This window comes from Drosophila hydei, unplaced genomic scaffold (assembly GCF_003285905.1).
Source record: "Drosophila hydei strain 15085-1641.00,03,60 unplaced genomic scaffold, DhydRS2 tig00000343-arrow-arrow-pilon, whole genome shotgun sequence".
NCBI lineage: Eukaryota > Metazoa > Arthropoda > Insecta > Diptera > Drosophilidae > Drosophila > Drosophila hydei.
The window spans coordinates 604,631-629,187 of NW_022045713.1; the positions used below are offsets into that span (position 1 = coordinate 604,631).

At 43.5% G+C, this 24,557-nt stretch overlaps 5 protein-coding genes across 6 annotated transcripts; 2 read left to right on the plus strand and 3 right to left on the minus strand.

Annotated features, from left to right (window-relative positions):
• Positions 1-1,583: 1,583 nt before the first annotated feature.
• On the minus strand, positions 1,584-3,277 carry LOC111596544 (basic-leucine zipper transcription factor A). Of its 2 annotated transcripts, XM_030224057.1 has the most exons (5): positions 3,262-3,277; positions 3,074-3,171; positions 2,403-2,973; positions 2,041-2,336; positions 1,584-1,917 (listed from the first exon to the last, which is right to left on the minus strand). In XM_030224057.1, the coding sequence occupies exons 3-5, from the start codon at positions 2,915-2,917 to the stop codon at positions 1,778-1,780; spliced, it is 951 nt and encodes a 316-aa protein (XP_030079917.1). In that variant the 5' UTR covers positions 2,918-2,973; positions 3,074-3,171; positions 3,262-3,277; the 3' UTR covers positions 1,584-1,777. The 2 variants fall into 2 exon arrangements, with proteins under 2 accessions (XP_030079917.1, XP_023166584.1); XM_023310816.2 differs by lacking the exon at positions 3,262-3,277 and having other exon boundaries at positions 3,074-3,261.
• Positions 3,278-3,817: 540 nt separating this feature from the next.
• LOC111596545 (dihydroorotate dehydrogenase (quinone), mitochondrial-like) lies at positions 3,818-5,320 on the minus strand. The gene is made up of 2 exons (XM_023310817.2): positions 5,106-5,320; positions 3,818-5,035 (listed from the first exon to the last, which is right to left on the minus strand). Exons 1-2 carry the CDS (start codon positions 5,124-5,126, stop codon positions 3,869-3,871), a joined length of 1,188 nt encoding a protein of 395 aa, XP_023166585.2. The 5' UTR covers positions 5,127-5,320; the 3' UTR covers positions 3,818-3,868.
• A 442-nt stretch (positions 5,321-5,762) lies between these two features.
• LOC111596560 lies at positions 5,763-8,986 on the plus strand. Its single transcript, XM_030224059.1, has 3 exons — positions 5,763-6,014; positions 6,090-8,735; positions 8,816-8,986. Exons 1-3 carry the CDS (start codon positions 5,964-5,966, stop codon positions 8,834-8,836), a joined length of 2,718 nt encoding a protein of 905 aa, XP_030079919.1. The 5' UTR covers positions 5,763-5,963; the 3' UTR covers positions 8,837-8,986.
• Positions 8,987-9,719: 733 nt separating this feature from the next.
• On the minus strand, positions 9,720-18,485 carry LOC111596542 (transforming growth factor beta-1-induced transcript 1 protein). The gene is made up of 5 exons (XM_023310814.2): positions 18,407-18,485; positions 17,804-17,893; positions 12,076-12,300; positions 10,109-10,342; positions 9,720-10,043 (listed from the first exon to the last, which is right to left on the minus strand). The coding sequence occupies exons 2-5, from the start codon at positions 17,804-17,806 to the stop codon at positions 9,966-9,968; spliced, it is 540 nt and encodes a 179-aa protein (XP_023166582.1). The 5' UTR covers positions 17,807-17,893; positions 18,407-18,485; the 3' UTR covers positions 9,720-9,965.
• Positions 18,486-18,687: 202 nt separating this feature from the next.
• Positions 18,688-24,330, plus strand: LOC111596541 (putative uncharacterized protein DDB_G0271606). Its single transcript, XM_023310813.2, has 3 exons — positions 18,688-19,666; positions 23,049-23,885; positions 23,954-24,330. The coding sequence occupies exons 1-3, from the start codon at positions 18,717-18,719 to the stop codon at positions 24,057-24,059; spliced, it is 1,893 nt and encodes a 630-aa protein (XP_023166581.2). The 5' UTR covers positions 18,688-18,716; the 3' UTR covers positions 24,060-24,330.
• The last annotated feature ends 227 nt before the right edge of the window (positions 24,331-24,557 follow it).

A 24,557-nucleotide genomic window follows, 5' to 3' on the forward strand; every position in this document is an offset into this window, starting at 1 on the left:
GGACATTTGGCATGACAAGCTCGATTTCCCATGTCGTCCTGATTAGGTATATAGATAAATATTATGTCCCCTGCCACATCCCATTCCACCCCTGCTGCATATACATTCACAAAGCCTTGAATGCCTTAAATTACCATTTACAATGGGTATACAAGTAAACTATAATGAATCATGATTATATATTTTATAGGGATCTGATCATGAAAAGCGAAAATTTGCATAAATGTATAATATTGAAGCTCATAGGATTTTGAATCACACTTTCAAAAAATCTGAATGCTTTCAACTCAGGTTTTATATCCTGAACTTATTGCAAGTCGAAGTTTTGGGTATAGTTTCAATATAACAAAATTTGAAAACAAACTAGCTACGTTTACTGTGTGGGTTACCGCAGTGAATACCCAGATTCTGGACAACTTCCCCTTCCACCTTCCACCCTCCACATAAATTTCCAAATTGCGTAATTTATATTCATATGAATGTCATTATCACATTCTGAAAAGTTGAGTTGTTCAACAATTCATTTCCCATAGTAAACCCCATAAGCGGAGCTGCCTCGTAAACTGCGCAGTAAGCAGAGCGGCCCACATGTGTGTGGCTATGTGTGTGTGTCTGTGTGTTTGTATTTGTTGTTTGTGCAGTTGCATGTATCAAAGGAGCATAGAATTATGTGCTGGGTATCTCCTAGTCGGACACTCCCTACTAGAGGGCATTAGTAGCCTAATATAATTGATGATTTAGCCTAATAATACAAGTTTTAGTATTTGTATTAAAAAATTTTTCTTCTTTTACTTTTCACACAAGGTTCTGCAGAAGTGGGCGTGGCAAGAAACTCAATTTCCTATTAAATAGCTGAAGGAAATCTTCCATTGTCTTGGAAGTCTTGTTTTGTCTTGAAAGTTTAGAGTCTCTAGGTCTAAGATGTATTAAATGCTAATATTAATGCAAAAATCGACTCTAGGCGAAGGTCAGGCTTAATCCATATTGATTCTAGCTTGATAAACAACAACCACTATTTGCGTAGATCTAAAATAATCTTATAGATAAACATATATACATAGTTTCTAGTCGTGGCCCCTAGGGTTGCATCTGTACAATCTTAAAGCTATGGCACGCCAAATTACTCTGTTAGTTTTAAAATTTGGAATTTATATGTAAACTATTTCTAGAATTTACAAGCTATCGGGCATCATCAGCGATATTATTGGCTATAGCCTTGACATCAGGCTAACGTAATAAAACAGACTTTCTTCTTCGTTTCTCTTTCTTCTTTCTCAATAAAACACTTAAGTCTACATTTGTTACAGGATTGGTTTGACAAAAAGGAAAAAAAACCACGTCGCTTAAACTTAGTACCAATTTGCGCATACAAACTCTATAAAAAAAAGTATATATATATATATATATATATATATATATATATATATATATATATATATATATATATATATATATATATATATATATATATATATATATATATATATATATATATATATATATATATATTTATATATATATGTATATATATATATATATATATTTATATATATGTATATATATATATATATCTATATGACAGAAATTTTGATGTTTGCTAATCGATTTACAAATGCTTCGATAAAAAAATAAATGTATTTTTTGTGTTTGAATTCGAATCAAAGGCGGAATTGAAGCTAGCCAAATGTAAAAAGTCTCATTTTTGAAATAACGATTCGTGCAGTCCGAAATGAATTGCAACGCAATATGAAGAATTTAATGAAAATGTCTGCGCCTCTCATTGCGTATGCGCTGTTATCACTATTTTGATCTGTGGATACACCTCTGGTTTAGCATCCGAGGTGATTAGCTGCACCATGCGTTGCTGTAGCTCATCCTGGCTAGCCTGAGTGCCGGGCGGGATCATCCAGATAGTATCTAGAAGCGAATGAAAAAATTGATACATAAAATTCAGACTCAAATTTAAATTCCACTTCCGATTGGAAGATTGAGATTCTGATTTATATCCTCAGACTTGGACTATTTCTGTGCACCACTCACCGCCAAAGTACCAACCGTTGGGCGTACACATGCGCCACATGATGGCCGGCTGTGTGGGCATCAGGTCAGCCAATATATCACAAGTTTCGCCCGGACGCAGGGACGGCACATTGATGCGTTGCGTCTGTATTGGCGATGTTAAATAACAGCCGTTGGGCCAGCGTTCAGTGCCATCGTTTTGCACCTGAAATGCTTGCTGCAGTGCATTCACATGCTGGCCCTGCACAATCTTCATCGAAGGCAATGATTGCAGACTACAAAAGTCCAGATAGCAACCGACGGCAGTTTGCAAGTTCCTGAGCAACAAAACAAAAGTTAAATTAGTGTTTATCTTGGCAATACCGTGGTTGACACGAACTCACCAGTTGCTCATTTCCAAATAGAAACGAGCCGACTCGCGATTCATTTGATTATTCATGAGACTCTGGAACTGACTTATCAGATCCTCGTGGTCTGTGGTGCCCATACAACTGAATTGCTGCAAGAGCAGAGAGTCAATATCATAGTCATTTGTTGGCAGAGCCGACCCGAGGCCCTTGATTTGAGCTGCTTGGGCGGGGGATGGTAATGCCAATGCCGAGACTGATGATACAGACGAGGACAAGACGATGCCCGTCCCAGGCGGTGCCGGCAATGGTATTGCAATGTTGCTTGTGTCCATCATTGGATTTGTTGTTGTTGTTGTGTTTGTGGTAATGCCAAATAGCGGTTCGCATTGCATATCTTGTAGCAATTGCTGTTGCATTTGTTGTTGCTGCTGATGCTGCTGTTGCTGCTGCTGTTGCTGCTGGTGATGGTGATGATGCTGCTGCTGGGGTCCCTGCTGTGGCGGCGCCTCCGTTGTGCTTTGTGACTCGTAGCTTTCCTCGACGTCCATAGCTACTGTGTATTCTGTGTGCTTCAAATACCTTGTTCTCAAGTATTTCGTCAAATCTGCAAATCAAATCGTAAAATGCGTTGTAAGCATATCGTTGTTTTTGTTGTTGTTTTATCGCGCTGCAATAGGAGAGACAATGGAACCTGACATATTCACCTTCCAGTGGCGATGTGATCCAGCACGGTATTGAAATTGACGCACTCTATTTGATTATTTATTTAACAGCCTTGTGCACATTGATGTGCTTCGCACTTCTGCAATTTCGTCTTTACATAAATATGGACTAAAACATTAAAAACGGCTACAATGCAACAAAATATGCAGTATGACCGTATGGGTGTTACCTTTAAAATACCCAGTGAATGCTTCAATCGAAAGATTTCTTAAATACTACAACTATTTCATTTTATGTTACCTCGATAATAGAAACCTTTAATTATATTCTATGTACTATTGTTTCGTTCCCTGCTTATATTGGCACAGCGCACAGAAGCACCAATATAGTTTATTTAAGTTTAAGGTACCAAATATGTGGAGCCAAAATGTAAATAGCTTATGAATGTAATGTAAGATGTACGTTAAGTTTTAACAGTAGGCAACAAATTTTGTGTATACTACATTTATTGAGGGACCTATTTGTACCTTGACATATTAGGTGTTGTAAGACTTTAATTTATTTATTTGTGTCAACAAGATAACATCAGATGCTATGTAGATTACGTAGACTGTTAAATTCCTCACATTTTTACAGCTGTGCATTTTACATTTTCCAATAGTGGAAAATCCCAAAAAATGTAAAGTGTGGAGTAAAAATGTTATTAGCAGAGCCTTATTCATGTGTGATGCCTCTTGGTTGAGACGAAAGTCCAATCTTAAGTTAATTGAGAAATATGAACAATGTGTCGAACATACAATTTTATTTACTGGATATTACTTAATACCACCTGCACTTTAAGCAGGCAAATATCGCTTATAATTTGAACCTATTGCTTCCTGGACATTTTCATATCCCATCTCAGTGATACAATCGGAAAGCTCCGATTTGATGCGATCCACTAAATCGGGACCATCGAACACAAAAGCCGTGTAGATCTGCAAATATGAGGCGCCAGCTTCAATTTTCTCATAAGCATCCTGGCCAGATGAGATGCCGCCGACACCAATGATGGGTACGCTGTTATTTATTAATTGATACATCTGTGCGATCATAGTCGTAGAGCGCTGCCGCAGGGGCTCGCCGCTGAGCGCTCCTTCCTCCTGGGACTTCTTGGAGGTACTCACATTGTCGCGGGTCATCGTCGCATTCGACACGATCAGGCCATCCACCTTGCACGTGCTCATGTCGATGACAGCGGCAACATCCTTCATCTCGTCAAGTGTCATATCGGGCGACAGCTTAAGTAGGATGGGCACGTACTTGATGGGCTTAAGCTGGGCACGCTCTATGTTCACGGCCTCGAGCAGCTCGATGAGCTGATTTTTGCTGTTCGCATTGTACCCTTGGTCTTTCGCATTACTGTAGTTAATAACGAGATAGTCAGCAACGGGACCGAATGTCTTTACTCCTGCCATGTAATCGATGACGGGTGTATTAGAGCTGTAATTGCGTTCCAAATTGACGCCCACGACAGCGTTGAAGCCATCGGTTTGGCGTAGTCTGCGCAGGCGCTCGGCCACTGCCTGGTAGCCATCGCTATCGATACTGTTCCGATTGATAATTGCTCGATCGGCGCTCAGTCGAAAGATGCGGGACCTGGGACTTCCCTTCTGAGCCAAAGGCGTAACGCTGCCAATTTCGATGAAACCGAAACCCAGATCATTCAGTCCATGTACAGCCTCGCCATTCCTATCGAAGCCGGCCGCCAGCCCAATGGGATTACTAATGTCGCAGCCAAAGAATTTAGTCCTCAAGTTGACGTTGTCCTCATAATTGGATGCAGGATACAAGCGATACTTGCAGGCCAGAAGAGCCAAATTGCAGCCAGTCTCGGCGGGCAGCAGCCGCATTGTCGGTATCATCAACGCTCGAACAAGACTCTCCGGCTTGTCGTATGCGGTCAGACCCATATATAATGCCGCGATGCCGGCCGTCGCAACGCCCAAGGCACGGAGTCGACCCTTTTTCAAGTCAAAGGCATAGGATCTCAGAGGAAGGTTGGCACCACTGCTCGACAACGATTCAACTCACCTTTGATTGTGGGTGAGGCATATCTAAGAATTTTGATAGAGCAGCTTCGGTGTGGACAATTGATCGGTGCAGTTTCCCAAATTTTACCTATAGTTTGACCTATTCATGTTTTTAACCCTTTCTATTTTCAATTGGAATTATATACAAATGTGTGACATACGAATCAATTGCAACTAAATTAATCTTAATATACATAGATAGAGCTCATGGGAAAGGCAAAGCCTGAGCGTTAAATGAGTGTTTAGAATTTAATAATTTATATATATATATATATATATATATAATGGGGATTATCAACTGAAAAGTTCGACACATTTCCTGTTCACATTGGTGGCGCGTAAATTCAATAAATTAGATTATACATTACATTGTGAAATATTGATGCAATTGCAGTTCTGCTTATATCGATGATCTATTATCGACTATCGATGACCAATTCAGTGTTGTGCAACATTAATTGGATTGTGCTACCAGATTTAAATCAAAGCGGCATAAAATTGTGTGAACTTTAATACATACGGACAGAAAAAGAAAATAAACAGTGTAAGACAGAGAGAGAGAGAGAAGGAGAGAAAGTAAAGCAAGATTGGGATAGTGAGCGAGAGAGAGAGAGAAAGACAGGGAGGCATAGGGCTGCTGGAAATCAGTACTTATGTCGTCTGTCACGAATAGACAGCTTTGCTACAACGTACGAGTCGATCAGAATAAACAAGCATAATTTTAAATTTTTGGAAGCGTACATACAACAAAATTTCATCTGGTTATACTTTCTCTCTTCCCTCCAAAGCATAATCTATAACTCAGAGGCTTCTTAATACCCTCTTATCCCATCTACTCATATAGTTATACGTCTGCGAAATGTTGAGGCTACACGACCTATATGGCCAATCATATGCTCACGAGTTTCAGGTGAGTGTGCACACATATCGCGCCGCCCAGTAGTCAGCCGACTGACGCTGAAAATAACACCCGTTGTCCGTACAGTTCACCAATCCAGACTCCATCAAGAACTCTGTTAAGCGCTACAACCAGCAGCGCGCTGCCGAACGGGACGAGAACAAGAAGGAACGAGAAATACCTAAGGTGACCAAGCCACGTTTCTGCAAGATGCGGAACACTGGCCGTGATGTGCTCAGCATGGTAACATCGCGCGACCTGGATATCGAAACGCAGATCTCTCTGCGACAACTCCCCGACACGCCTCGTAGCAGTGCGAGCGGCAGCACCAGCGTCAGCAGCTTGGACAAGATCGGCAACGGCAACGATCCCATGCAGCACGCGAGCCGTTTGGCAGGCGGCGCAGATGCAATTGCCACGCCAGTCAATAGCAACAAATCCAAGAAGATGCGCTCCCGCAAAGGGAAACGCGCAGCAGCCAAGCTGGAGCGGATAGAGATACCAGATCTTTATACAGCTCATATAGAGGGGTTGCATCGACAGGTCTGCGCTGAGCTGGAATTCATGGGTCATGTGCAGGCGGAACGACCCAAGCGCAAGTGCAAGCAACGGCGCCTGAAGCAGAAGTCACAGCCGCAGCCGCAGCCACAGCTACAGTCGCAAACGCAGAACCAACACCAACAGCAGTTGTCTAAGTCGAAGCATTCATCCAATCCGAGAGCGCAAACCAACAGCCAACATCAACATCAACATCAACGGAAGAAAATACACAAGGATCCGGAGCCCAACATGATACTGCAGCGCCTGCAGCAAGTGCTAAGCGAGGATCAGACACCAAGAGCGAAGCAGTTGTCCTACTACACGACAAAGCATCCGACACACTGGACAGATATTATATCAACGCCCATCACACCGCAGTCAGCGCAGACGAAGGCTTACGATCTGCTGAATACGGCCAATTCCGATGCGTGCCTGTATATGAAACACCGACAGCGTGTCGAGCTGGAGCCAGAGCCGCTTGAGGACAGTGATCTGGAGCAGGAATATGCGGACCGTCCCGACTATATGCGCTATACGCAGCGCTTGCCGACCCACCAAAGTGATCCGGATATGGCCGATGGTGCTCGGCATAGAGCCTGTTTCGTCGAGCTGGAGCCGCATCCCAATTGGATCAGTTTGCAGCGCAGTCTGAAGCCAATGCACTACACATCCCAGCGATCCGATACGGACAGCAGCACGCTTTGCGATCAGCAGGAAGGCATCCTGATGTCCGACAATGGCCAGTCGAAAGCTATCATCGGTGACACCACCTTTCCGACTATATCGGCGAAATCGAAAGCCAGAAAACACGAGTACAGCCGGCAGCAATCACCATCGGCTAGGCACAAGCAGTTGGCGTCCAAGTCGATTATCAAAAGCTCCAAGGGAACGCGACAGACGAAACGCAAGGCGACGCTGGTGCAGGAGCTGACAACTGGACATAGGGCACGTCAGCCGGGAGGCGGCGACAGGAGTCCGCAAAGTGCTGCACTAGCGATCTCCTTGAAGCAATCGGAGCAGCCCCACTTGGATGTTTCTATGCCAACTCTGGTGCCGCGACGTCGCAAGGTACGCGCCGTCATCTGCACTCGCTCACTGGAGAATCTGAAGTACCAAAAGATGTCCATCTATAACAAGATCTCGTTGACGCAGGAGCGCATCATTTCGGCTCTGGACAAGCTGCAGTGCAGCCTGCTGCAACTGCCGCTGATCCACACCTCCAGCCAGGAGAAGCAGCGACGCGAGCGCAATGCATTCAATTTCTGTGTGAGATTCTCGCGGAACTACCTGTATCCACTGCGTGGCATGATCGAGGATGTCCGCTGCACGCCTGTGGCGAACTTCATTAGCGCCACCTCAAACGAGGCCAGCCAGCGGGTGGTGTGTGTCTACGGTCTGATGCACCACTCAGTCGGCAGGTATCAGCGGCAGGTGCGCTATTTCCTGCTGGACAAGGTGCCGCAAAAGCTGAGCGCGCTCATCGAAATGATGTACACGTTGACGAACGTCTGCCTGGAGAAGGGTGTGCTCGATCGTCAGGATCCGGTGGTGGAGTGCCTGCAGCAACGCTGCACCAGCTTCCTCACGTTCATTGAGGACATGCAGGAGCAGCGCTTCCAGCTGGCTCGCGAATCCTACAGAGGTCTGCAGAGGCGTGGCTACGGCTACGGATATGGATATGGACATGGCCTGGGACATGCACATTTGCATGGACGTGGACATGGCTCGGCTCGCCAGGATATGCACGAGCGATACAATCTCAAGATGTGTCTCAACGACTTAAAGCTATACGAGCCGCGTCTGGTGCCCAAGGAGCGCTGCGACAAGCGGCGCCCGCGCATCTGGTTGCGTAAGCAAAAGATGGCTACAGAACCGATCACTGCCCCGTTGATGCCTGGAATCATGTTGAGCCAGGGATCAGAGATGCCCCCAGAGCAGCCCAGCGAGTACGTGCCAACCCACATCGAACGTGTCCAGTGTGGCGATCACCGAGAAGAGCCAAGCAGCGATCCCGATGAACCTAACCAAAACCAACAGCTGTCGAAAATATTGGCACTTCTGCAGCAGCCCGGACAGGAGAAACGGGAACTCCATCAGCAGCTACTGGAGGCCATGGAGCATGTGACCAAGTCGCAGGTGCGCGAGGTTCTCGATCCACTCGTGCGCTCCCTGGGCGTCATGTTGGATAAGAAGGTAACTATAAACCCGACGAATTTAAGTGCTTCACACCCCAACCACTCACCCACTCACCCACTCCAATTCCACCCACCAAGTTTGCAGATGAAGACCAATGAGGAATAGTCGCTGGCTGGACCCAAAAGACTCAATAAAATCTATTTTGCACCTTTCGTTTTCGATGAGCCAAATTGTAAAGTTGTCGATTATAGTGCACATGCATGCGTAATTAAATGTTTCAAATCGCTGTCGGATCAATAAAACGTTTCCTTTTGCTTAACACTCCAATGCCATGATCACCCCTGACTCCGATGCTGCTCGGCTAAGCTCCATTGGCGGGCAGAGCGCAGAGATTCAAACGGCTCAGTCGTTCGATTGGTAAAAATCTCATCTATCTATAGCCATCATCAAGTCGATCTTCAGTTTAGAGTCAACTATCACTAGCAACAATGCATAATAGACTAAGGCAACATGACCACGATAGAGATAGCAACAGAGCTGTAGAAAGAGAGCGCAATAGAAAGTGAAAGCTGTGCTTCCAGATTAATTGTCATATATTTTTCATATAGTATAATAGCTTCGGAATAATAATACAATTTAGAAAGAGATAACATGTGAGATAGAAGATACAGAGAGAGAGAGTTAGAATAATATATAGACAGAGTGTGAGAGAGAGCGAGCTTGTGTTACAGGCAACTTTTCCATATATGTGAGCTAATCAAATGTTCATTCGTGTGTGTGTATTATAGCAACTATGTAAACACAATTATATAGTTGAGTATACTTTGAACATATATGCCGTTACTCCCCCTCCCACACTACGCGAGAGCCTGGACGAACTCGTGACAGTTCTGGCAGCTGTTCTTCTCTAAATGCATTTATCGTGTAAAATGCAATTTACATATAATAAAAAAAAAGTTGAGAAAGATATATATAGCATATGCAAATATATATATATATATATATATATATATATATATCTTTATATATTTTAGTACATCCGAAAGCAGCAATAAGCTCTCCCAAGTGGCGAGTGTGTGTGTGTGTGTGTGTGTGGAAAAGTGGCTTAACACCTTTTACCGTTTGTTAGCTTTTGGACCTTCGAATTTCTTGATATTAAGCTCTAAGGAATTTCGTTAGGTTTTAACTTTGTTCAACAACTGCGAATACTACAAATACCATAAACATCTATAATATACAGCGAAAGGTCTATTAATGTAGTGTCTCCTGGCCATTCCCTCCGGCCGCCTAGTCCGAGCAGGTCGTGCACAGCGGCTTGTTGTCCTCCACGGCGAACGTGCTCGCCGTAATGGGCGTCAGGCACTTCTGCAAGCAGAGAGCGAAAAGCATTGAGAAACACATTTGACGCGAGTCCATTGCGCGGCACTCACCTTGCACTTGAAGCAATCCCGATGCCACTTGGCATTCAGCGCCACAATCGCGTTCTCCGTTATCGGCTGGCCGCAGCCGGCGCAGCGCGCCGCGAACAGCTGCTCGAAGTCGACGCGACAGTAGGGCCTACCGTCTCGCTCATAGAACGAGGTGCCCACCAATGGCGTCTTGCATGGACCGGCGCACACGAAGCACTCCTCATGCCACGACTGCTCCATGGCCTTGATGGTGCGCTGCCAACAAAAAAAACTTTATCTTAATACATATTTCGAAAATCTCTAACAAACATTATAATCAGCATTAGCCATATATATATATGAGTTAATGCATAGCATGTAGCCACATACATATATATGCACAATCATAGCCAATCAATCGCGCTTACTCCGCCCCACTCGCATGGCCTTGATGACGCTAATTGGGCGGAACGAATAGTTTTTGCAGTCAGTGTCGCATCTTTAATGCACTTTAAGCAAAGATTGGAAAGTCTTACGATCGTAACTTAAGCTACTGATAAATCCAAGGAATATATTTAAATAAAGAAATTTAAATAATCAATTAAAGAAATGAAGCAAGAGGGAGGAACTTTAAAAAATAAAAACATATATATAAATAAATAAATAAAAGTATAATCAAAAATATAGAAATAAATAAAAAAGTGTAATAAAAATAATAAAATTTTTAACAGAAAGGCATAAATAAATAAAACAAAAAAAAAGAAATTAAGAATTTTTTAATTTTTTTCATAAAAGCTAATTTTTTAAAATTTAATATTAATTTTAGCTAATACAAAAATAGAACAAAATAATAAAAAGTTTAGTATGATATGCAAAAAAAAAAAAAACATTTAAAAAAAAAAACAAAAAATTTAAAAAAATTAATTAAAACCTATTATTTATTATCCAATTCTAATTTTTTTTAAATATTTTATATTGTTTTTATTTGCTTAAATGTAATTATAGAAAATAAATGTATTAAAAGAAATTATATATGAAAAAAAAAAAAACAGAAAAAGAAAATTTAAATAAAAATAAATAACAAATATAAAATATTTGTATTTTTTTAAGAATATTGCACAGCACCACAAGGCGCATTAGCGATGTCAAAGCAGTTGAACAAAAGCCCATTGCATACATTCAGGGGCATTAGTTCTATATAGTATATGAGTGTGCATACATGTGTATATATCTATCGAAATTAACTTCTATATTTGAGGCAGCAGATGCGGATTCTTATAAAGGACAACATTGAATTGAGGCGGGAGTTAAGCGATATTGGACTTTTCAAGTACTTTAATGGCAGACTCTGCAGGAATAGATGGCATGATTAACTTGGACGTAAATAGCTGTATCTGAATATAAATCAATATTCTTTCAAGAGCTGCACTGAACTTAGCGAAAACTCAATCAGAACGCGCCCCAGTTGGCTGCTTCAGAGACACACTTTGAGCTCTTCCCATAATAACTGGCAGGTCTTTGGGGAAGAAGCAATAACATCGTATTTCTATTGAAATATATTTAGATATCTAATTTGATATTATTAGCCAAAATTGCTGTCATAATATGAGCTAATGATGTGCTAAAGTATATTCAGCAGTGAATCGACATCTGTTTGATATTTGACTTCTGATCTGTGTCGCTGTCTGTATCAAATGATTATATTCGTGTCAATTGATGTGCCGTGCCTGCAGAGCTGGATAAACTGGCTGTGCGATATATGTATATAAATAGACATGATATACTAAGTAGTATATACGATGTATGCATAGCACTGGCTGAACGCATCTGCATCCGCACAAATGACGACTAAAATATAATCAGGTTTCGTATGCATTACACAAAAGCTTTATAGACTAGATGGGCAAATGTTGACAGTATTCATAACGAGCCAAAGTTTATGGCCAACAGGCGCGGGCGATGATGTCAATGGTGTTGTCTATGACCCACCTCACCATTGGGTTACTTACCTCCAAGATGGGCTTCTTGCAGCCGAAACAGGTGCCCGAGTAGTTGCTCACGAAGCAATCGGAGCAAACGGGATCTCCGTTCTGTATGTTGAAGGTGGGCTCGGTGATCGGCTTGTGGCAGTCCTTGCAGGCGAAGTGCTCCGGATGCCAGGTCTTGCCCAGGGCCGTAATGATGCGCTGCTGTATGACCTCATTGCACTTGTGACAGATCGATTCCGACTCCGACTGCGTGAATATTCAGATAACAATAGAACTTGCACTTAATTAAAATGAAAATCACGTCGGCAATGCGTTCAAATATTTCATAATTTCATTTTCCACAGTTTACAATAAAAAAAATGAGTCGACTGAATGGATGACTAAATATGAGAGAATGAATGGGTATATATACTCCGTACTATATACTACATATATGGTGTATGTATATATAATTATATGTACATTGTTCAAAGGGGCATGATATTATGCCTTGGGTTCATAAACCGCAACAACAACAACAACATTTGAGTAATTCAAAGCGCAGACCACAAACAACTTTTGCTCTTTAAACAACAATCAGATGATGAGCATCAGCGTTCTAGTATTTTGATGGCATATATTATATAGCAATAATTTTGTTTACCCAGTACATATAATCTACAGATATTTATATATATATATACTGTTATATGGATGAGCAACTGTGAGCTTTGACATGTTCTATTCATTAATTAAACATCAGAGGTAATCAAGTCTTATAATTATTTATGTAATTTACCCGTTTAATTTTCACATCAAAGCTTCTTAAAAATGTATATATAAAAGCCCACTCATAGCAGAAAATCTAGTATTCGCTTTAATCTATGCTAAAACGAGTAAGAATATTGCAGTCGGGCGTCATCGACTGCATAATACTCGTTCTCGTTCCCAAATTAGTTTAATCAATTTTGGTGGGTCTCAAGAGGGATATTTGCTAAGCTGAAGACTGTAGACGAATATGCGAATATATAGTTTTAGTCTATCTATAAAAGGGTTCTACAGCAACGTAACTCTCAAGTTAAGGATCCAAACATATGGCAAATAAAGCTTATGTTCGATTTGACAAGGATATATTTAAATTTCAAGATTATCATATTATTTCATCGATCAGAGTGCATCTTAAAAGTGACTCACTTGCCACATTTTGGGGCTCTAGCGCAAAAACTGTAGAATATAATGTTTTATACGATTTGCCAGGCCCCAAATAGACGTCGACTAGATATTTTTAAGCTTGCAAGTCTCTAGCACTTTACCTATTAACATTTGGACATACCAGATAAAGAATTACCTGATTTGTCACGTCCCAAGTGGGCGTATCGGGAAAATCCTAAGAGTCTATCAGACTAGAGCACCCGCAAGGATATATTCCTGTATTCACTGTATTCAATAGACGGACATTGCACAAAACTAATATACTCTGTTCACTTCATGAACGAGTATAAAGATAACAAGCTTGCATTTATAAATACAAAAAAAAAAATAAATAAATAAATAAGAAATTTCTCAATAACCTTAAATTTGTTAATAAATTGTTTAATTTGTTGGAAACGCTTGCAATTCCTGAAACGTAGTCCTCTGAGTGATATATTAATAGCAACTATCCAATCAATTCAATTAGCTAAAATATATTTTATGGCCAAGGGTAAACCTGAAATCAGCTGACTTAATGCTATTCATTTAATACAATTTATTATTGGCTTCAACAATTTGAAATGTTCCTATAAAAGTCCGAATGAGAAATGATCAAATTAAGAATTTCAGTTTCGGCTCTTTGAATGTGTTCACCTTGAACTTTACACTCGGTTCAAAAAGATTGGGTCTGACAGATTGGGGAATTTAATGAGTTATTTGGAAGGCAATTGTAATAAATTGCATCGCAAATACTAAGCCTAGGCTATGACTATAGTAGATGACTAACTGTATTTAATTGCAGGTGTATTCCATATAGCCAGACTATATATGCGATTACGGTCGACACGTATTGGACATTTAGTCCGTTTTCTACGGCTCACCATATTGAGTACAGTCGCCCATACTAACTGTATGGGCCACCCACGGCGGTGTGTCATGGATAATCACACATGCATACATATGGCGAGACTCGTTAGCCGAGTTGCAAACCATTTCGAGGTGTTGCCATAGGCGTTAGCGGATTGTTGCTGATAACGGTTAGGTCAAAGCAAAAACAAAAACAGAAAGAAAGAACAAGGCGACGTCACCACATAACGAAAGCCCCAAGGCAAGTGGTAAACGGTAAATGGCAAACGGTAAACGTCAAGCGGGCGCAAATAATGAAAATCGTTGCTCATAAAAATGAAAAATGGCAGCAGGTCGTAAATTTGACCAATTTACACGCTGCACTCTCAGCAGGCAGAAAGAGGGGTAAACGCATTCAGCGCTATGCCTGTTGCTGCTCTATTTACAGTTGGGCTTGCATTTGTGTGAGTGTGTGTATGTGTTCGTGCATCCGTGCGTGCATGTTGCTGGCAGAGAAGTCAACGTCAGCGCTCACCAAATTTAATTTGTTCGAATTAAACGCACATTAATTTTTCGGCTAGCAATTGCAAGCACTTTTGCTGCCTGACTAGCGCTGTCAGTTGTTGTTGTTGTTGGTTGTGTACTTGCTTATTTAAAGTTTGCGCCAGATGTAGCAACAGCAACAGCAACAACAACATTAACAATAATGAAGACGGCGACGTCTCACTTAGATCATCGCTAGAGTTAGAATTGAATTAAACAAATGAACGCAAATCGACACGCAGTGAGAGAGAAATAGAAAGAGTAAATAGGAAGAGGTAGAAGGAGAGCGAATATGAGCGAGAGCGTGAGCGCACTTCTCGCACACACACTCCAAATAAGTCTGCCCTACCATAAAAGAAAACAGTAAAAACGAAGACAACACCAACGCCAACAACAACAACAGCAACTCAGAAGCAAACAAACAAAAGGCAGCGCGCAACTTAACGAAACATTTTGGCGCCCATTGGCCAGCAAACAAAAACAAATGAAAGTAAGCAGCCGACTCAACGATGACGAACTGTTAATGCTCTGCAAGACTTCGATAATTGAGACAAGCTGCAAGCAAATTACGGCTTTAAAACTCTGCCTGAAAGGTATAATAAAATCAGATTACATATTGTTAACATACAAATAAGTATTATATAGTTACCAATAGTTATATATATTTAACTATACGTAACTATACAGTTACCTATAAGAACGTTGAGAACGTTTCGGAACTGAAATACCGTTCCATTACACTTGTAAACTAGAACAAAGTACAATAAATAGTAAGAGTTTTTTTAAATCCTCTTTACAACTTTTTCAATAGAATTTGATTTATATTTTGGATGCTTTGAGCATTTCTAGTTACAAGCAAATTCCACTGCTCACCTGTTACACCTGTATGTAATGTGTTGTTGTTTTGCATTGATTGAATTTTGAGCTCTTATCAGTTAATTGCGGCAATCAGAGAGCCGACTAGGTTGCCAAATGAACAGAACAGCAACAATAAATAATAACGTAAACAAGCGTAAACAATTTAGCCGGCGCAGTTTTCCCTTGAAAAGCCAAACAAAGCGCAGTAAGTGAAAACAATTTATTTCAATTTTTGTTGAATTTATATTTTATAGTTTGCTTATTCAAATGCGATAATTAAAATATTGCGCGCATGATTCACAAATCACACTCACCCTCTCCCTCTCTCTTTCTCTTTGTGTGTAAGGTCTATTTGTTAAATTGCTGCTGTTGTTGCTGCTGTTGCTGCCATTGCCCAGAGGCCATCAATCACTGCTGTCAATCAACGAGGCGCTATGTTTAGCCATACAAATTATTGCTTTCGGCCAACATTGCGTATAAGTAATTGGCATTTGAACCACGCCGGGGCGTGGCTGGGGCGGGTGGCACAGCTGAGCTGCTCAAGATCTCAGAAGATCACTTAACACTGGTCATTGACCCTGACACACAAACACAACCGATCGTATGCCAACTACATATATGAGCATATCTATGGCCCGACACGCAGCTATATGGAGCATTATTTTCGGACGACGTCTGCTCCAGCTGCGCACAGTGCATAAGTCGATGGAACTCTTCTTTATGGGGCAATAGAAATTAAGTTTAAAGCCCATTAATGACAGCTATAAAATAATCAAACTGCAATTATTTTACTTATCTCAATTTGTCTACTCAAGCCACTCGGAAGCTTTTGTATAAATATTTTATTATATTTTATAGAAATCCATTCTTGAATCTAGAAGTGACATGGGCAAGGTCTTGCATATAGAGAAGCCCTTAGCCAATTTCAAATTTTCTAATTGACAATTTTGGAAGATTCAACTTGGTATTCAGATATTTATATTCATATATAGTTATATCTACCTATGCAGAATATCATTTTATTTCATAAATCTCTTCACTAACCATTGTTGCCTTGGCTAACAAATAGAAATGTATTTAAATATATTTATATAATATTTATATATTTAAGTATGAAACATCGTTTTTTTTAAGAAGCGAAGAATAAATCATTCAGATCGATTGGCTGCCAAATTTAGCCTTGGAATGTCGCCGAATGAAAATGATGTCAGAGCAGAGCTTGGAGCTGAGAATTTGGCTTTGGCATCTGTTGATGGCAGTCTGCCTTTCGGCTCACTTTTGCTTTTCCCAGCAGAGATCGTGGGCGTTGCGCCCAGCTCCACGCACCACGCTCCACGCTCCACGCTCGACATTCATATGTATATAGATCAACGGCTTTCTCGTGATCAGCTTCAAGTGTCGTTTGATTTACAATTTTTGTTTCTCTCTCGTTTTGGGAAAGTTTCATGTTCGCCCACTGAAACAAGACGCCAACTGGAGGAGGCGCCCAAGCACGTTGTTAAATGTTTACAAATATTGCTTATGAATAGTTTTTCGATTTGATGAGCTTGTGCTGGGGCTTCTTTCAGCTGTTTTTTTTTCGTTATTTTTAGTATGATAATTATCCAAAGTACCAATAAGGCAAGCCACTCCATATGGAGGCGCGCTTTGTGCGCAGCTCAGCAGAAGCAGCACTGAACAAGGGCGAGCTCGACTATGACTATGCGACTGCTAGATACTCCGCAGGCGAGAGATGAGCAGCGGACATTGTCTTTGTTCTCTTTGGCCAGCATCTGGATGTGGATACGAGAGCGAGTGTCGCTTGCAATGCCTATTCGCTAGTCATATTATGGGCACATACTAATTAGCCCACACGAACTGCTGTAACAAGCAGTGCATATATACCTTTGTTTCTCAACAAATGCGGGGTATTTGCCAAAAAAAAAACATGATAGTTGGTATTTGGTTTCTGTTTTTGTGGCTGGCTTGTAACACATCAAAATTCCACTCGCCATGAATCTTGCACCTGGTGAGCTAACACCAACTGTGGAGCTGACACTTCACACAACAGGCCGCAGCACGCTGTCGGACGTGGTTGATGCGGCGTATACGCAACGGCAACGGCAACGGCAACGGCAACCTGTTTGCCCGGGCAGCCGCCCACACGCCACACTGAGTTGTTAGCCAGCTGGGCAGCCAGTTGGGCGAACCAGCTCAAACGGAGAGTGAATTCGAATTCGAATTCGAATTCGAACTTTCATCTAATGGGCTTGCCTGGGTCCAAAGGCTCCTGAGCTTATGATTTATTTGATGAGACTGATTCGCATTATTTGTGGCACAGATATTCACTTACCATGTTGAAGCTGTCGTTCCTTCCGGGCTTTGGCTTAGTTTGCTTTGGATTTGGTACAGAGATTTGCTACAACGCACGAGCAAATGAAAACTTGAACAAAAATGAAAAAAAAAATCAAACTTATATTTCTGTGGCTTTCATAAGATAATATATGTTAACTGTCAAATCAAAATTCAATAGAAGTGAATGAAATAACAAAGCCAGCTTATCGTAGCTCGCTCGCACGCTAAGATATGATATGCTATTCAAGGCAAGTGCACAAGGAAATGGAAGTCGATGTGGAAGTGGAAGTCGAGTAACATGTGCGATATATGCGAGCTAAGCCTTCGATAGACCAGATAGATCAGATTTGAATTGATTTGACAGAGTGCCGCTTGGAGGGCGGCAGAGCTAAGCGCTTGACGTGGAGTGATTGGCTTGAAGCTGCCGACAGAAAGAAGAAGCAGATGCATCGTCAGCCAAATGACAAAATGATACACACACACACACACACACTGAGGCACACACTCACACATGGAGAGAGTGAAACTTGTCAGACGAAATGAATATTGAGAGCGGCAAACGAGCAAACAAAAATTAATATTAATAAATTGTTACAATTACATTTTTTTCTTGGAACAAATTTCAGTTGAGAATATTTTAAGTGAAGCGTCCGAAAAGTAGAAAGAAACCAAAAACCGAAAACCGAAAACCGAAAACCGAAGCAAACCGCTAACCGAACCAAACCGAGCGAAACGAACGAACCGAACCGGCGAGCGTCGACCAAGAAACTGAAATTGAAACCGAAACGCAGCGAGCAGTGAAGCTAGCGGCGGCAATAACGACTACGCCGGCAGCAGCAGCAGCAGCAGCAGCGACAGCGACAGCGACAGCGACAGCGACAGCGACAGCGACGTCGACAGCAGCAGCACAAATGGACTATAAGAGCCCGACGGAGCAGAGCGCGCGCAGGCGCCGCAGTCATGGACTGGTCCATGCACAGCAACAGCAACAGCAACAGCAGCCGCAGCCGCAGCAGCAGCCGCATCAGCAGACCCGCAAAGGAACGGCACATCAGGAACGTGCTGCCGGCAGCCAGTTGACCAGCCGCAGCAAGGCTGCTGCCAAGCAAAACACAATGCCTAGCAAGTCCTGGACTAATCCCATGAGCGTGGCTGTTGTGCCGCCGAGTCGCCACAGCAATAGCAACAGCAGCAGCAAGGCCAGCGGCAGGGGCAAGAAGCACACTCGCTGCACGTCCGCGAGGGAGTTGCAGCGGGATGTGCAGCGGCCGCCATTGACGCCGCCGCCAGCGACGGCGCGTGTGGCCTTTGGGCGCAGTTGTCCCGGCGCGCTGTCCACGCTGGCCATGGAACAAATGCCTGTGACTTCACTGCTGCGCCGCAGCGGCGGTGGCGGCGGTGGCGGCGGTGGCGGCGTTGTCGGTGGCGTCGGTACCAGCAGCAGCAGCAGCAACCAAAAATTCAGACAGGACACGCCCAGGCCGAAGGCATTGCAAATGGCTCACGATCAGCTGGAGCTGCAGCTGACACGCATCGAGATGGAAGCAACGACGCCACCGCCACGACGACGCAAGCCGCCGCCGGCGAAGACAGTTCGCCGCCAAATGGAGCACCCGCCGCCGGTGCCGACCGTGACACCGCTGAGCAGTGCTCGCGGCCACAACTCCGGCCGAGCGCGAGCCGGCGAGCAGCCGGATGCAGCTGCGAGCGCGGAGCGCGTGGTGCCGCTAACCCAGAATCCCCATCTGCTGCCGCCCGAGCAGCGCCTGGCGCTGCTCGACCTGTTATCACACGGCGACTCCCACGAGCCAGAGATAGTCAATCCGTCCACAGACGCCATGCGTCTCACTCTCCAGATGCTGTAAGTATACTCATACATGGCTCCACATACATACAGACGCACACTTGGCTCATGTGGCAGCGGCGGCGTCGTCGTTGTCGTCGTCGTCGTCGGCAAATGATGTCATCATCGTCGTCGTCGCTCCGTGCTCTGAGAGCGTCAGCTGCGCGCTCTCCAGCGTTTGGCTTTGCCATTGCCATTGCCAGTTTTTGTTTAGTTTTTATTTTTTTTCTTTCGTTTTTCCTCTGCTCGCACCTCGCCGCGACACTCCTCCGGCCGCCTTCTGGCTCAGTCAGCTGCCAATGCGCTGCTGACGCCATCGCTGGCGCTGCTTTCGAGTTACTCACCCAGTGGCAACTCCGAACTCGCTCGTCGCCCATCGCCCATCGCCCATCGCTGCTGCTGCTGTTGGCATGCAAAGATTTTTGTTTTCGTTTTTGTTTTTATTATTGTTTTCGTTTGTTTGTCGCCCGCAGTTTGCGATTATAACTATTTACTATTAAGTGCTACCTACCTGTCGACACACACACACACACGCCGCGTCTCCTCGGCGCGGTTGGTTAGCGGATCACCTGACTGGAGCAATCGCAGCTGACAGCTGACATTATCTCTCGACTTGGCCCTTATATCGAAAAGGAAACTGATCAATACAAGACTCATATATATTGATAAATACATCTATATATATATATATATATATATATATATATGTGTGTGTGTGTGTGTGTATGCATATGTATATGTAGGAAGTTATGTATATGCTTAAGCCACTTCACTAGATATGCTCTATGTGACCTTAAACCTGGAAGCTAGACAAGCTGATTTGATAGACAACTTCAAGTTACTCAACATATTTATAAAGAAAATATTTTATATATTTTTTATATATATATATATATATATATATATATATATATATATATATATATATATATATATATATAATATATATATATATATATATATATATATATATTTATATAGACTTTATGGGTCAGTAGAACTCGCAAGCATTTATGCTGATACGTAAAATCGTAAGACTTTGGACAACAATTTTCCCCCTATACAAACTGCAGTCTTATCTAGTCGTAGCATTACTTTGGCTCTTTCTCTCCCCCCTCCCAGTATCTCTCACCCTCTCTCTCTTCCTCTCGCCTCCTTCTCTCTCTCTCTCAGCCGAGACGCGAGCGCGCAGAGGACCTCGCTCCCGTCGCGAGAAGAGGATAAGCGCCGGAAAGGGGCGAGAGCGAGAAACGGAACGCTCCCGAACAGACCGCGACTCTCTCTCTTCTCACGCGCCCTCGCTAGAAATCACCATCCGAGGACCTCTCTCTTAAACTCTTTAATCCCTTCTCTCTTCCTCTCTCCTTTTTCTCTCTCTCTCTCCTTTCTCTCTTTCTCTCTCTTTCTCTCTCTCTCTCTCTTTCTCTCTCTCTCCTTCTCTCTCTACCTCTCTCTCTATCTCCCTCTCTCACTATCCTCCTTCGTATGTCTCCCGCTCCTTCTCTTTTTCTCGAGTCTTTCGCCTAGGCACATTTCCATATACTTCTAGCAGAAATGTGAAACTTCTTTGGCTTCTCTTAACTGACGATGGTTCTTGGTATAGTCCGTATCTGCAGGCACTGGAATACCTGTCATGCCTCTAAAGACAAAAGTTGTCTCAGCACTTTTAGTGGAACAAAAATGATATTCACTCGAGTGAATTTCCTTCGCCGAAACGTTGAATACATCCAAGTTTTCGGCCTTTTGCGCCACAGTTGTAGCACCTCAATGTGAGTGGCTTGCGGTTGGGTAGTCGTGCAGCGCATTGGGCTAGCCAGCATAGCCGCAGCTAGGTTAGACTCTCTGTCAGCTACGGGAACTGAACTTCCCCCTGGGCCTGGCCCTGGCCCGCCGCCGCAGTAGGTGTTTGGCAACTGTTTTCCGCAGTCGAGTTCGGCTGATATGAGGAATTCTCTCGTAAATAAATACGACGACCTCTAATCGACAACTGTTTGCGATTGAAATTCGCGTTCGCTTCTTTTTTTGCCTTTGCATTTGTTGTTTCTTTCAAGATAAAATTTGCAAATAATAATGCCCAAATGAAGCGCCATTACTGTAACACTCGCTTGTTGTTAGCCCCAGCCCCAGTCCCAGCCCATTCGGAGCTGCGACCGCCTTTGCTATGCCCTTTAGAATCTATCGATAACGCAAGCTGCTTGGATTTGGGCGTGGGGTGCGCTAATGTTGCTGCTGCTGCTGCCGCTGCTGCGCTTTATTTGTTTGATCAATAACTTTGTGCCCCTCCAATCAGCGCGCCCAACACTAACGACCCCATCGTCGTTTATTAATGAACTCTTCGACGGCTCCAGTCGGATTGTGTCATATTATTTGCGTGCAGTTAGCTACGGACAGGTAGAGAAGAGAGCGCAGGTAGGTAGATTCGTTTGCCATTAGCATGGCAAGCTTTGGCCTTAGTGACCCAGACCCAAGTGGCTGCCATCACATACTCTAACAGAGAGTTCTGCGACTACGGCTGCCTAGCTGAAGCTAGTTCTTAGACTATAGTTCCAGCTGGGCTTCAGGAGGAACTGCTGCGTCGAGTTCCTTGTTATAGATAAAGGGAAGTGAATGTTTTTATAGTCGAAGATACTCTATACATAGCCTATCGATAACGCTGATCGATAAAGGTCGATAGATCTTAAGCTACAGTTCCAGTTGGGCTTCAGGAGGAGCTGCTCTGCGCTTCGAGTTCCTTGTTATAGATAAAGGAAAATTAATATTTATATAGTCTACGTATCGACTATCGATAACGCTGATCGATAAAGGTCGATAGATCTTAAGCTACAGTTCCAGTTGGGCTTCAGGAGGAGCTCCTCTGCGCTTCGAGTTCCTTGTTATAAATAAAGGAAAATGAATATTTATATAGTCTACGTAACGACTATCGATAACGCTGATCGATAAAGGTCGATACACTTAGTCAATATATCTACTGTTGCCCGAAAAGAGTTTCGCGCTTTTCAATTCAATTCAAATCAAATGAATTCTAGGCAGAGCTGAGCTACATAGCGGAGGCATTTGTCTAGTCGATCTCTAGCCTAGAGTTAGGGCATCGATGACTCTTTGTTATTTGTTGGCATTGGCCTTGAGCTTTGGGCCGGGTGGGACATGTGTGCAACTGCTCTCAAGGGGGGAGGAATTGCGTGTCGACAGACCATATGACAGGCCCAATGAAGCCCGTTGGGGTCTGCTCGACTGTGACGTCAGCGGCGTGCCTGGCTGATGCAATTAGCCGGCTTTTGCGTTGTGCTAATCATCCAAATGGCAAGCGGCGATATATTTTGGGACTTCGACTTCGGGTTTGATTTATTAGCGTCAATTCGAATGTTCAACCCTTCTCCTTGCTCTCTCCCCACCTGCGCAGGCCGCTGGCTTTGACGCCGGGGAACTCGCCGTATATCGAGCGCTTTTGGGAGGGTCATCGCTATCTGAAGGAGCGCCAGCGACTGCACCAGCAGCTGCAACCGGACGACTTGCGCTACAAGGAGGTCAAGATACTGCGCTCGCCCAATGGCCAGCTATTTCTGTCCAAGACGCTTGAGGATGAGCTCAAGGATGAGAAGCATGTGCTCGACTACATTGAATCGGAGCTGCAACGCGAACAGCCTCCCGCAGTGCTGCCCGAGCACACCGCACGTCATCGCCAGGCGCTGGATGAACGGGCCGAGCTCGACCGGCAGAAGCAGCAGGTGAGCGAGTGGCGTGCCGAGCAGCGATTCGCCGAGCAAAAGCAGGAGGAGCAGCAGGTGACCAAGCGCATGCTTAAGAAGGCCAAGCTCATCAAACGCCAGAAGCAAGAGCAAGCCATATGGAGAGGCAACCGGGAGCAGCAGCAGCCGCAGCAGCAGCCGCAGCGTAAACCGCGGCTGTTGGAGCAGCAATTGGACCCCAACGTGGATCTGGAGCTGGACCTGGGCGTGGTCCTGCAGCTGCCTCAAAAAAGCGAACAGAAACCCAAAGTCGTTATCAAACAGACGGATGACAGCACAGCCAAGATCTTGAATGTCAATCAGAAATTGGAAGTGCAGCCTGGCAACAATAATGTGAAGCGGGTCAACGATGGGGAAGACGCACCCATTCAGGAACTGGATGACGATTTAGTCGATACACGGGAGCAGCGGCGGCAGTTCCAGAATCTATGCCAGAGCAGCCATCTCTACGGCAATGCCAATTGCCTCACACCCTGGACGTTGTTCTCCAAGTAAATATCAATGCCTCTTTCTCTGATTGCCCTGTCGACATAATCTCATTTACCAATTCTCTACGCAGCATTACCAACAATCTGGTTGACCAAATGACTCGGAATCTTGACGACGACCTGCATCGCAGCATCGCCAGCTTCATCAAGGACCTTGTGGACAACGAGACCAATTGAGTCTGAGGCTTCTACTGGCTTGGCGTGCCCATGGATCAGTTAGCATTAGTTCGTATACGGGCAGCCAACAAATTGTACGTGCTCCATATGAAAATTCGCTATGTATATAGATATATAACCATTTAAGTTTGAGCCTTAATTCAAAAAAGAAGATTCAAAAACAATAATCCAAATTATCCAAAGCTTTTGATGAACTGCAAGCAGCAGTAAGCTGACAACAGACGCTTTCTTCTAAGTAGCACTGGAAAGTCCTGACCACCGAGCCAATCTGTAGAGATATATACCTTCAATATTGGTCTAGTTATCTGAGCGACAACTGTGTATTGAGCTCTCAGCCCTCTTTTAATTCGAAGCGCAGGCTCTATGCGGCTTCAACAAGAGGTTTACACAGTTGTCAACTATAGTAATCGGATCTAATATACATTAAGTACATAAGGTCTGTATTAGTTTTGTTAATCAATTGATCAGCTGTTCCATCGGATTACAAGCCAACGAATA

Bases quoted from the DNA above. Each gene is read 5' to 3' on its own strand.
- LOC111596544 (XM_030224057.1), bottom strand. From the start codon at position 2,917: ATGGACGTCGAGGAAAGCTACGAGTCACAAAGCACAACGGAGGCGCCG. The intron at 2,337-2,402 runs GTGAGTTCGTGT...TTTGTTGCTCAG, and splicing joins TATTTGGAAATGAGCAACTG to GAACTTGCAAACTGCCGTCG. The intron at 1,918-2,040 runs GTGAGTGGTGCA...ATTCGCTTCTAG, and splicing joins CAACGGTTGGTACTTTGGCG to ATACTATCTGGATGATCCCG.
- LOC111596545 (XM_023310817.2), bottom strand. From the start codon at position 5,126: ATGCCTCACCCACAATCAAAG. The intron at 5,036-5,105 runs GTGAGTTGAATC...GACTTGAAAAAG, and splicing joins TGCCTCACCCACAATCAAAG to GGTCGACTCCGTGCCTTGGG.
- LOC111596560 (XM_030224059.1), top strand. From the start codon at position 5,964: ATGTTGAGGCTACACGACCTATATGGCCAATCATATGCTCACGAGTTT. The intron at 6,015-6,089 runs GTGAGTGTGCAC...TTGTCCGTACAG, and splicing joins CATATGCTCACGAGTTTCAG to TTCACCAATCCAGACTCCAT. The intron at 8,736-8,815 runs GTAACTATAAAC...CCACCCACCAAG, and splicing joins GCGTCATGTTGGATAAGAAG to TTTGCAGATGAAGACCAATG.
- LOC111596542 (XM_023310814.2), bottom strand. The intron at 10,343-12,075 runs GTAAGTAACCCA...TTTTGTTGGCAG, and splicing joins GCAAGAAGCCCATCTTGGAG to CGCACCATCAAGGCCATGGA. The intron at 10,044-10,108 runs GTGAGTGCCGCG...CTCTGCTTGCAG, and splicing joins GGGATTGCTTCAAGTGCAAG to AAGTGCCTGACGCCCATTAC.
- LOC111596541 (XM_023310813.2), top strand. From the start codon at position 18,717: ATGGACTATAAGAGCCCGACGGAGCAGAGCGCGCGCAGGCGCCGCAGT. The intron at 19,667-23,048 runs GTAAGTATACTC...CCACCTGCGCAG, and splicing joins CGTCTCACTCTCCAGATGCT to GCCGCTGGCTTTGACGCCGG. The intron at 23,886-23,953 runs GTAAATATCAAT...TTCTCTACGCAG, and splicing joins CCCTGGACGTTGTTCTCCAA to CATTACCAACAATCTGGTTG.